This window comes from Pygocentrus nattereri, chromosome 13 (assembly GCF_015220715.1).
Source record: "Pygocentrus nattereri isolate fPygNat1 chromosome 13, fPygNat1.pri, whole genome shotgun sequence".
In the NCBI taxonomy this organism is placed as follows: Eukaryota; Metazoa; Chordata; class Actinopteri; order Characiformes; family Serrasalmidae; genus Pygocentrus; species Pygocentrus nattereri.
In genome coordinates this window covers 9,336,696-9,348,689 of record NC_051223.1, presented here as the reverse complement: position 1 = coordinate 9,348,689, position 11,994 = coordinate 9,336,696, and the positions used below count along the sequence as shown (strand labels likewise).

General features: G+C 38.2%; 1 protein-coding gene across 20 annotated transcripts in view; it reads left to right on the top strand.

Annotated features, from left to right (window-relative positions):
* LOC108441171 (mucin-22-like) overlaps positions 1 to 8,444 on the top strand; it is a 28,032-nt gene extending 19,588 nt beyond the window's left edge. For 13 of the 20 annotated variants that reach the window (XM_037544074.1, XM_037544076.1, XM_037544072.1 and 10 more), the window contains 23 exons: positions 256 to 327; positions 582 to 620; positions 771 to 833; positions 1,055 to 1,126; positions 1,285 to 1,356; positions 1,623 to 1,685; positions 1,856 to 1,927; positions 2,188 to 2,253; positions 2,448 to 2,519; positions 2,698 to 2,769; positions 3,418 to 3,489; positions 3,746 to 3,811; positions 3,962 to 4,024; positions 4,240 to 4,311; positions 4,470 to 4,541; positions 4,808 to 4,870; positions 5,041 to 5,112; positions 5,431 to 5,493; positions 5,659 to 5,730; positions 6,039 to 6,110; positions 6,283 to 6,348; positions 6,892 to 6,957; positions 8,255 to 8,444. In XM_037544074.1, coding sequence (XP_037399971.1) covers positions 256 to 327; positions 582 to 620; positions 771 to 833; positions 1,055 to 1,126; positions 1,285 to 1,356; positions 1,623 to 1,685; positions 1,856 to 1,927; positions 2,188 to 2,253; positions 2,448 to 2,519; positions 2,698 to 2,769; positions 3,418 to 3,489; positions 3,746 to 3,811; positions 3,962 to 4,024; positions 4,240 to 4,311; positions 4,470 to 4,541; positions 4,808 to 4,870; positions 5,041 to 5,112; positions 5,431 to 5,493; positions 5,659 to 5,730; positions 6,039 to 6,110; positions 6,283 to 6,348; positions 6,892 to 6,957; positions 8,255 to 8,292 — 1,520 coding nt within the window. In that variant the 3' untranslated portion in view covers positions 8,293 to 8,444. The remainder of the gene's footprint in view (positions 1 to 255; positions 328 to 581; positions 621 to 770; positions 834 to 1,054; positions 1,127 to 1,284; positions 1,357 to 1,622; positions 1,686 to 1,855; positions 1,928 to 2,187; positions 2,254 to 2,447; positions 2,520 to 2,697; positions 2,770 to 3,417; positions 3,490 to 3,745; positions 3,812 to 3,961; positions 4,025 to 4,239; positions 4,312 to 4,469; positions 4,542 to 4,807; positions 4,871 to 5,040; positions 5,113 to 5,430; positions 5,494 to 5,658; positions 5,731 to 6,038; positions 6,111 to 6,282; positions 6,349 to 6,891; positions 6,958 to 8,254) is intronic. The other 7 variants (XM_037544081.1, XM_037544067.1, XM_037544068.1 and 4 more) reach the window with 7 other exon arrangements.
* The last annotated feature ends 3,550 nt before the right edge of the window (positions 8,445 to 11,994 follow it).

The window sequence follows — 11,994 nt, the reverse complement described above, 5'->3', positions numbered from 1 at the left end:
AGTTGTATTACAGCAAAACTATCATTTTCTGAGGAAAATGTTATCACCTGTCAACAATAAATAATATTCTCATCAATGCTTTCTATTGTCAGCTGTCAGCACCGTAATGTCAATTCATAGCACTGCTTCTACAAGTAGGACTTGCAGCAGATGTTCATTATTGTTCAGTTATGAAGTTCAGTGAATAAATGTCAAACTATCATAAAGTGTCAGCAAATGCTCTAATTGCTAATTTGCTCCTAATATTTTATTCAGGTGTCAGCGCCGTACCATCAACCACTGTTCCTACAAGCATGACCTCCACCGCTAATTCGAGAAGCACTACTGGTAGGACAGAAACTCATTTTTCCAGACATGAAAATGTTACTACACAATATATGGAAATTCTAGTGAAATGATGTCATCGATATAATCTAACAATCCATTAAAAATGAATTGAGTAGTTTTTAATTTTTCTGAAATGTTCTCCTAAAAACTTCATACTGAATGCAACACATTTTTAACTTCTGATTGCTGTCATCAGTGGAATAATAATACTAGTTATTTCTGTTTATTATTATGTTAATGATACTTTTTTTTAGGTGTCAGCACCGTAACCACTGCATCAAGAAGCACGACTGGTAGGAAAACCCCACTGAACACTCCTAAACACTAGAATAGGAGATATTAGCCCATAAACAACCTCAGTAGACACTCTGATTCACTATAATAGGATAAATTAGTGTCAGCAAATGTTCTAATGGCTAATATGCTCCTCATAATTTATTCAGGTGTCAGCTCCATAACCTCAACTACTGCTCCAACCTCAACCACTGGATCAAGAAGCACGACGGGTAGGAAAGAAATTCCAACTTCTAATATTAAACATGAAATATTGACATATATATTTCAATTTCCAGTAAAATTATATGATTTTTGTTGATCAAATATTAAAAATGTACTTTTAAGCCTTTAGACAAACTTTATATCAAATAATAATAATAATAATAATAATAATAATAATGCTACACATATCTCCCATGATCTTTTATTCAAGTAATATTCTTTTTTTCAGGTGTCAGCGCCGTAACATCCACCACTGCTTCTACAAGCACAGCCTCGACTGCTGGATCAAGAAGCACCACTGGTAGGACAGAAACTCCAGCTTCAACTTCCAAACATTGATCATTATTTCAAAGCATATCTGAATTTCCATTATAATGATAAGATTTTCATTGTTGCCATGAAACAGTCCATCATAGCTCATCAAACATAGTAAAAAATGCTTTTTGATTGTTTTTTTAGGTGTCAGCTCCGTAACCTCAACTACTGCTCCTACAAGCACGACCTCCACCACTAATTCAAGGAGCACTACTGGTAGGAAAATAGTCTCACATTCATTCTCAAATACCAAATGTTTTTGCTTTGTATATTTTCAGGTACAGTCGAGTCGTATCTTTATAAGTTCGATCATGTAATGTTCAGTAATCCTTATTAAACCATTAAACATCCGTTATTTGTTATATTCAGTGAAACTCAATCTTCAGTACATTTCAGCTTCAGGCAAAGCTGCAGTTTTCTGAATAAAGTGTTATCATCTGTCAATAATGTGTATTATTCTTATGAATACCTTGTATTGTCAGGAGTCAGCACGGTAACATCAACTACAAGCACAACCTCCACAGCTGGATCAAGAAGCACCACTGGTAGGACAAAAACTCAACTTTATTCCACTGTGTATTTCAGTTTTCAGGATAAACTGTATGATGTTCATGCGCATCATGTGACGGTCCACTAAACATATTAAAAATCAACTTCTGATTAATCTACATGCGTCTTTCATGATCAGTTATGCTTTGTGGCGATGGCTTTATAGGTGTCAGCTCCGTAACCTCAACTACTGCTCCTACAAGCACGGCCTCCACCGCTAATTCGAGAAGCACTACTGGTAGGACAGAAACTCAACCTCAGTTTCCAAACATGAAAGTGTTACTGCACAATATATGTCAATTTCTGGTAAAATGATGTCATTGATATCATCTAAAAATCCATGAAAAATTAATTGAGGAATTTTAAATTCTTCTGAAATGTTCTTCTAAAAACTGATTGGAACACATTTTTAACTTCTGATTGCTGTCATCAGTGGAATAATAACACCAGTCATCTCTGTTTCATTACTCTTATGCTAATAATACTGTTTTTTCTTAGGTGTCAGCACTGTAACCTCAACTACGGCTCCTACAACCTCCACCACTGCATCAAGGAGCACGACCGGTAGGAAAACTTCAATAAACACTCTTAAATGCTAGAAAAGGAGATGTTAGTCCATAAACACTCCTGTCCATCCTGTCGCGATGCCTCCATTTGAAACAGAAGTTAATGGCTAGTCAGTTATGAAGCTCGGTGAATAAATGTCAAAGTGTCAGGAAATGCTCTAATGGCAGATATGCTCCTAATAAATGATTTAGGTGTCAGCACCGCAAAATCAACCACTGTTCCTACAAGCACAGCCTCCACTGCTGGATCAAGAAGCACCCCTGGTAGGATAGAAACTCTAATTTCAATGTCCAAGGATTATTTATTACTATAATATATTTTGCAATTTTCAGTAAAATTACATAATGTTAATGGGCGTTATGTAGTAATTCCTTAAACATATTAGAAATCAACTTTTAAGTAATCTACATGATCAGTTATGCATTGTGGTGATGTTTTTAGGTGTCAGCTCCGTAACCTCAACTACTGCTCCTACAAGCACGACCTCCACCACTAATTCAAGGAGCACTACTGGTAGGAAAACAGTCTCACATACGTTGTCAAATACCTACAGAGCCCTGCTGGTCACAACCTGCATAAATAAAAATTATGCGTGGCCACGACTTAGTAAGGCATGGGAATGAGATAATTAAAGCGTGGCCATGAGTTAGTAAATCATGGGAACAAGATCCTAATGCCCGGCCACGACTTAGTGAACTGTGATCTAGTTCCCACGCCTTACTAAGTCATGGCCATGACTTAATTATCTCATTCCCATGCCTTACTAAGCTGTGGTGACATATCAGGATCTTGTTCCCTTGCCTTAATAAGATGTAGCCACACATTATTTTTATTTATACAGGTTGTCACCAGCAAGGCTCAATGAATACCAAATGTTTTTACTTGGTATATTTTCAGGTACAGTCAAGTTGTATTACAGCAAAACTATCATTTTCTGAGGAAAATGTTATCACCTGTCAACAATAAATAATATTCTCATCAATGCTTTCTATTGTCAGCTGTCAGCACCGTAATGTCAATTCATAGCACTGCTTCTACAAGTAGGACTTGCAGCAGATGTTCATTATTGTTCAGTTATGAAGTTCAGTGAATAAATGTCAAACTATCATAAAGTGTCAGCAAATGCTCTAATTGCTAATTTGCTCCTAATATTTTATTCAGGTGTCAGCGCCGTACCATCAACCACTGTTCCTACAAGCATGACCTCCACCGCTAATTCGAGAAGCACTACTGGTAGGACAGAAACTCATTTTTCCAGACATGAAAATGTTACTATACAATATATGGAAATTCTAGTGAAATGATGTCATCGATATAATCTAACAATCCATTAAAAATAAATTGAGTAGTTTTTAATTTTTCTGAAATGTTCTCCTAAAAACTTCATACTGAATGCAACACATTTTTAACTTCTGATTGCTGTCATCAGTGGAATAATAATACTAGTTATTTCTGTCTATTATTATGTTAATGATACTTTTTTTTTTAGGTGTCAGCACCGTAACCTCAACTACGGCTCCTGCAACCTCCGCCACTGCATCAAGAAGCACGACTGGTAGGAAAACCCCACTGAACACTCCTAAACACTAGAATAGGAGATATTAGCCCATAAACAACCTCAGTAGACACTCTGATTCACTATAATAGGATAAATTAGTGTCAGCAAATGTTCTAATGGCTAATATGCTCCTCATAATTTATTCAGGTGTCAGCTCCATAACCTCAACTACTGCTCCAACCTCAACCACTGGATCAAGAAGCACAACGGGTAGGACAGAAATTCCAACTTCTAATATTAAACATGAAATATTGACATATATATTTCAATTTCCAGTAAAATTATATGATTTTTGTTGATCAAATATTAAAAATGTACTTTTAAGCCTTTAGGCAAACTTTATATTAAATAATAATAATAATAATAATAATAATGCTACACATATCTCCCATGATCTTTTATTCAAGTAATATTATTTTTTTCAGGTGTCAGCGCCGTAACATCCACCACTGCTTCTACAAGCACAGCCTCGACTGCTGGATCAAGAAGCACCACAAGTAGGACAGAAACTCCAGCTTCAACTTCCAAACATTGATCATTATTTCAAAGCATATCTGAATTTCCATTATAATGATAAGATTTTCATTGTTGCCATGAAACAGTCCATCATAGCTCATCAAACAGAGTAAAAAATGCTTTTTGATTGTTTTTTTAGGTGTCAGCTCCGTAACCTCAACTACTGCTCCTACAAGCACGACCTCCACCACTAATTCAAGGAGCACTACTGGTAGGAAAATAGTCTCACATTCATTCTCAAATACCAAATGTTTTTGCTTTGTATATTTTCAGGTACAGTCGAGTCGTATCTTTATAAGTTCGATCATGTAATGTTCAGTAATCCTTATTAAACCATTAAACATCCGTTATTTGTTATATTCAGTGAAAGTCAATCTTCAGTACATTTCAGCTTCAGGCAAAGCTACAGTTTTCTGAATAAAGTGTTATCATCTGTCAATAATGTGTATTATTCTTATGAATACCTTGTATTGTCAGGAGTCAGCACGGTAACATCAACTACAAGCACAACCTCCACAGCTGGATCAAGAAGCACCACTGGTAGGACAAAAACTCAACTTTATTCCACTGTGTATTTCAGTTTTCAGGAAAAACTGTATGATGTTCATGCGCATCATGTGACGGTCCACTAAACATATTAAAAATCAACTTCTGATTAATCTACATGCGTCTTTCATGATCAGTTATGCTTTGTGGCGATGGCTTTTTAGGTGTCAGCTCCGTAACCTCAACTACTGCTCCTACAAGCACGGCCTCCACCGCTAATTTGAGAAGCACTACTGGTAGGACAGAAACTCAACCTCAGTTTCCAAACATGAAAGTGTTACTGCACAATATATGTCAATTTCTGGTAAAATGATGTCATTGATATCATCTAAAAATCCATGAAAAATTAATTGAGGAGTTTTAAATTCTTCTGAAGTTCTATCATGTAATGTTCAGTAATCCTCATTAAACCATTAAACATCCATTATTTGTTACATTCAATGAAACTCAATCTTTAGTACATTTCAGCTTCAGGCAAAGCTGCAGTTTTCTGAATAAAGTGTTATCATCTGTCAATAATGTGTATTATTCTCATGAATACCTTGTATTGTCAGGAGTCAGCACTGTAACATCAACTACAAGCACAACCTCCACAGCTGGATCCAGAAGCACCACTGGTAGGACAGAAACTCAACTTCAGTTTCGACATACGAAATGCTGTTGCAATGTATTTTTGAACTTCCAGTAAAATTACATATTTTTCGTTGACGTTATGCAAAAGTAAAAACTCGACTTTTGAGTTAATTACACATTTTCTTATACTTTTTGGTGATTTTTTTTAGGTGCCAGTTCTGTAACCTCAACTCCTGTTCCCACAAGCATGACCTCCACCACCGGATCAAGAAGCACTACTGGTAGGGCAGGAACTGTTATAATCAATAATAATCAATCAAACATATTAGAAGATAATACATTTTATTAAAAGTTTTGGTTTCTTCTCAAAACTTTACTTCTAATAACTGAAATCAATGGCATAGTAACACTACATGTCGCTCTCATTGTCTCTAACAGGAGATATTAGTCCACAAACAACATCAATAAACACTCCAATACACTAGAACAGGAGATATTAGTCCATAAACACTCCTACCTGTCTTGGCACCTCTACTGTCATTATAATAAAGTGCTCTAATGGCCAGTTTGCTGCTAATAATTTATTCAGGTGTCAGCTCCGTACCATCCACCACTGCCACTACAAGCCCAACCTCCACTGCTGGATCAAGAAGCCCCACAGGTAGGACAGAAACTCTGACAATTTCCAAAATTTAATTAATATTGCAATGTATATTTCAATTTCCAGTAAATTGTACAATTTTCATTGTTGTCAAGTAAAAGTAGATCAAACACATTAAAAATCGAATCCTGAGTGAACTACACGTCTTTCATGATTCCATGATTTTGTTTAGGTGTCAGCACCGTAACTACTGTTCCTACAAGCACAAGCTCCACCGCTAATTCAAGGAGCACTACTGGTAGGACAACCTCAAAAAACACTCGTATACACTAGAATAGTGTAGATCCATCAACACTCTTGTTTGTTCTGTCTTAATGCCTCTATTTGGGACAGAGGTTCATGATTATTTAGTTATGAAGTCCGGGAAATAGTTGTCTAACTATCACTATAAATAAAATATAATGAAGGACAGAAACTCCAACTTCAGTTTCCAAAACAAGAAATCTTATTGCAGTGTTTATTTCAATTTCCAAAACAATTATATCACTTTCACTGACGTCATATATCCATCAAGTATTAAAAATCAACGTCTAATCAACGTCTAGGCCACTTCTTACAGGCTGCTTACAGGCTGCGTCTCCATCTCTTCAGTTTCAAAACACTGAACGAAGCTGCTCGACATTGTACAAGCTTTGAGAAACTGCCAAGAGTGAAATGTGCAGAAACTTGGAATTTACGTAGTCTGGGATCCTGTTAGAGATGTGGGAACTGGTGTTCGCTTCCTTATGTATATACATGTATATTGGCAGCCTTATTTATGCCAGTAATACTGTATTCTCAGGTGGAAGCACCGCAACCACAACTACTACAAGTAGGACCACCGCTACAACACCAAGAAGCAATATCAGTAAGAAAACAGCTTTCCTAAGTTTTAAATATGAATTGCAATAGCATTATAACATTTAATTTCCAATCAAGTATAGTCTTTGTCATATGAACATTATATGGCCAAAAGTATGTGGACATGTGACCAGCACACCTATTACAGCTTGTTGAACATCCCATTCCAAAACCATTGGCATTAATATGGGCTCTGCAGGCCATTGGAGTTCCTTCACACCAAGCTTGTTAAACCACGTCTTCATGGGCTTTGCTTTGCGCACAGGGGCTCAGTCATGCTGGAACAGGAAAGGCTCTTCCCCAGACATTTGCTACAAAGTTGGAAGCTTGTAATTGTATAAAATGTCTTTGTACTGTAGCATTAACATCACCCTTCACTGGAACAAAGGGGTCCTAACCATAAAAAACAGCCCCAGCCCATTATGCCTCCTCCACCAAACTTTACTGTTGGCACTATATATTCTGTTAGGTAATGCTCTCCTGACATCCACCAAACCCAGATTCATTCATTAGACTGCTGGACAGTGAAGCTGATTCACCACTCCAGAGAAAATGTTTCCACTGCTCCAGAATCCAGTGGTGGCAGTTTACACCCCCCCATCTGACACTTGGCATTGCGTGTAGTGATCTTAGGCTTGTGTGCAGCTGCTCAGTCATGGAAACCCATTTTGTGGAGCTCCAGACACACAGCTCTTGTGCTGATGCTAATTCCAGAGGCAACTTGGATCTTTTGTAGTGTGGGATGAAAGAGAAGGCCATTTTCACACACTTCAGCACTCGGCATTCATGCTCTGAGAGTTTGTGTGGTTTACTGCTTTGTGGCTAAGCTGCTGTTGCTCCTAGATGCTCCTATTTCACGATAATACCGTTTACAGTTGACCAGGGCAGATCTAGCTATCTATGAAAATTGCACGACTATATTTTATACACCTGGTAGCAATGGGTGTGGCTGAAACACTTGAACTTAATCATTAGGAGGGGTGTCCACATACCCACATAGGGGTGTCCACTGGCCACATAGTGTGCCAGTGTCTCAAAGTATATTTAAAAATTCACTGAAGAGTTTTAAGTCTTTGCACATAGAAGCTTGACAATGGATACAACACAGTGCCCATTATAATGAATTTCCACTACGCATGTTTACTTTGCTCATGGAAACTCTTGGAACTGAATCGTTTTATGTGCCTTTTCTACAGTATTTATTGCCTTTAATGTTATTCTATGGTAAAGGAAACGCGTTACTTTATCAACAAGATCATCCATTTCCACTATAATCACTTATGCTTCTGATACTTCACTTGCAGGTGGCAACACAACTACTATAAGAGGCTCTAGTCCTTAATGAAGAAGCCTTACTGGCAGAAGAAAATCTCCAGGCTCAGATGCCAAATCAAAATACTGCATTGTCTGTTTTCTTTCTTTGTGTAATAAACCTCATATAATTCTTTAAATATTTCCTTTAAGCATATGAATAAAAAGACTGAAGAGCTTTAAGTGTTTATGTGCAGTACAAACGTGCCTGTCATTGTTATAATTCCCAGTGAAGTGAAAGGGGTTTATTTTTCTGCATCAGGAAAAAGAAGTAAAACATTTTTAACAGAAAATTACACAAAACCCTCAAAACCTATAGTGCAAAATTTTTATTATTTTTGTGTGTCCACTCTTTTCCTTCATTTCAGCTTCCGTTCTTTTCAGGAGACTCACTTTCAGCTCCTCAGTGCCTCCAAATCTCAGTCTCAGAAGCTGATGATTTTCTGAAGTAATCAAACATTCAGTGGTGTTGAGGTCTGGACTCTGGGGTGGTCAGTCCATCGTTCAGCTTCTTTGTTTGGTGTGTCCGTCTCCTTTTCTCAGTGAGGTTCTTCTTGATCGGCTACACATCCTTTCAGACCCACAGCGCTGAGTGGTCTCCTCACAGTGGAAGGATGGACAGAAACACCTGTGGATGTTTTCAGATCTGAAGCCACTTGACTTTCTCCTCTCTCTCAGAGATGGAAGCTTTAAGTGCTGTTTATCTGATGGGGGCAGGTTTGCTATCTAGGAGGTCTCCCAGGTGGTCGTTAGGCAACTGATTTTCTTGGTAACTTTAAAAAATATTTTTTCAGAAACTTCTGTTTTTGTACTTATTTTCCTTTTCATTATTCAAGTGGATTATCTCATCTAATCGCCTCTGAAACACCTGAAAAATGAAGAACATGGCTGAATAATAAGTGATTATTGGCAGATTCTTTCACACAGTGCTATATGTCATTATTATCAGCTTGAGGGAAGAAAATTATAACTTATTTATATATAAAATGTATATATAAAAAATAACTTATTAAATTATGACCACCAACCATAATGTGGTAAATAAATAACACTTCCTGCAGCTTTCAGTGGCTTTAAGTTCAATACATGTTTCACTCTGTAGCTCTACAGTTACAGACTGTAGTCCATCTGTTTCTCTCACACTTTGTTACCCTGTTCTTCAGTGGTCCGAACCCCCGTGGACCCCCACTGAGCAGGTACTATTTGGGTGGTGTATCATTCTCAGCACTGCAGTAACACTGACATGGTGGTGGAGTGTTAGTGTGTGTTGCGCTGGTCTGAGTGGATCAGACACAGCAGTGCTGCTGGAGTTTTTAAACACCTCAGTGTCGCTTCTGGACTGAGAATAGTCTACCAAACAAAAATATCCAGCCAACAGCGTCCTGTGGGCAGCGTCTTGTGACCGCTTATGAAGGACTAGAGAATGACCGACACAACCTGTGCAGAAGCAGATGAGCTATCGTCCCTGACTTTACATCTACAAGGTAGGAGTGTCTAATAGACATTAAAGAACAGGGTAACAAAGTATGCAGAGAAACAGATGGTCTATAACTGTAGAAAAGCAACTTATTATAAAATTTATAGGAACAATTTGCTTGTGGGTGGCTACACCTACTGGACCAAAGAAGAATTGGGTCACTCCAGCCTAAGCTGATCTTCACCACAGCTGTATTTTGTAGTTGCTATTAAATAATATCCTTCACAAGAACACATTAAGCAACCATGCCCACATAAATGGAGAGAAAAGTCAGTGGGAACCCTCAGGGCCATCTAAGCCTTCAGAAAAGGCCCAGTGATTACTGTGAAATAAAAAAACACATGTATGTCATTATTAGTTTATTTTTATTTAATAGAATAATCATGTTTGCTGCATCCCTCACATCCATCACACGGACTGCTACCCCAACTCCCACCTGGAGGAAGACTACACAGGGCCTTCAGGGGCCAAGATGGACTTTTAAACATTCTCACTGAACCGCTACCTCTGCCTTACTACTCACTTTATCTGCTGCACTTTAACCCTAACCCTAACCCAAACTAAGTCACTTTATCTCTTGGTGCTGAAGTATTAAGAGTTCCTTTCACTGGAACTAAGGGGCCGAGCCCAACTCCTGAAAAACAGCCCCACACCATAATCCCCCCTCCACCAAACTTTACACTTGGCACAATGCAGTCAGACAAATTCCGTTCTCCTGGCAACCGCCAAACCCAGACTCATCCATCAGATTGCCAGAGAGAGAAGTGTGATTTGTCACTCCAGAGAACACATCTCCACTGCTCTAGAGTCCAGTGGCAACGCTGTATACCACTGCATTCAACGCTTTGCATTGCGCTTGGTGATGTAAGGCTTGGATGCAGCTGCTCGGCCATGCAAACCCATTCCATGATGCTCTCTATGCTGTTCTTGAGCTGATCTGAAGGCCACATGAAATTTGGAGGTCTGTAGTGATTGACTCTGCAGAAAGTTGGTGGCACTATGAGCCTCAGCATCCGATGACCCCGCTCTGTCATTTTATGTGGCCGACCTCTTCGTGGCTGAGTTGATGTCGTTCCCAATCGCTTCCACTTTGTTATAATACCAATGACAGTTGACAGTTGAATATTTAGTAGTGAGGAAATTTCACGACTGGACTTGCTGCACAGGTGGAATTCACGCTGGAATTCACTGAGCTCCTGAGAGCGACCCATTCTTTCACTAATGTTTGTAGAAGCAGTCTGCAGGCCTAGGTGCTTGGCTTTAAACACCTGTGGTCATGGAAGTGATTGTAATTATAAATAATTGAATTCAATTATTTCGATGGGGAGTGAATACTTTTGGCAATATAGTGTATCTGAGAGTGATCTCCGTTTTCTGCCAGATGCATTTCGATGCGGTGCTCTATGTTCCTGAACGTATCAGCAAACATTAGAGAAGATAAAAGTCGCTCTGATGCAGGGGCACATTGCACAGTGTTCCATTCAGATTGATTAATTCTAGCGAGAGTTATTACAGAATATTCGGGGCCTCTTTCAAGTGAATCTCAGTGTATACTTCATTGTATTGTGTTCATTGTCTGTCTGCTGCTGTTCTGTGTTAAATGTAGCACTGTGTCCTGGAAAAACAACATTGTGTTCCTCTTTGAACACCTCTATGATGGGAAGGAATGACAATGCATTTCACTTTGACTTTAACTGTGGCTTAAACTAGGTAGATAAGTCAGCTCTCTGATTGGTTTGCACTTCAGAAGCTTAACTGGAGACCTTACATGTTAGAATAGCAATTAAACTTATTAGGAATTTACAGTGGAATCAACCTATATTAGATATATTTGAACAGCAGGGACAAATTTTTTGAGATAAACCTCAGGATAGTTAGAAATCTAGAACAGCAGCAGTCACTGTACAACTTATCCTACACTGTGAGCCCAAATAAGTTCATAAAACTAAAAATTGGTAAAAAATGTCAGGTTTAGCATTGGTTCATTGGAAAAAGTGTCGAAGAACGATTCCTTCAATCAATGTAGTTTTTTGAGTTGAACAAAACTAGTTTACTTGTTACCACATTAAGTCATTTTTGGCAAATCACTTTTTACAGTGTAAGATGTACCAGCAAGGTAAAGTATGATGCACATTCAGAGAAGATCTGAGACTTACATAAAAGTTACTTTATTAATCTTCAAAGAATTTCACAGAAAGGGCTTCAGCTGGAGAGGAAAAATGGACACGTTAAGGTGTTTTGCAAAGTAAAGGTCAA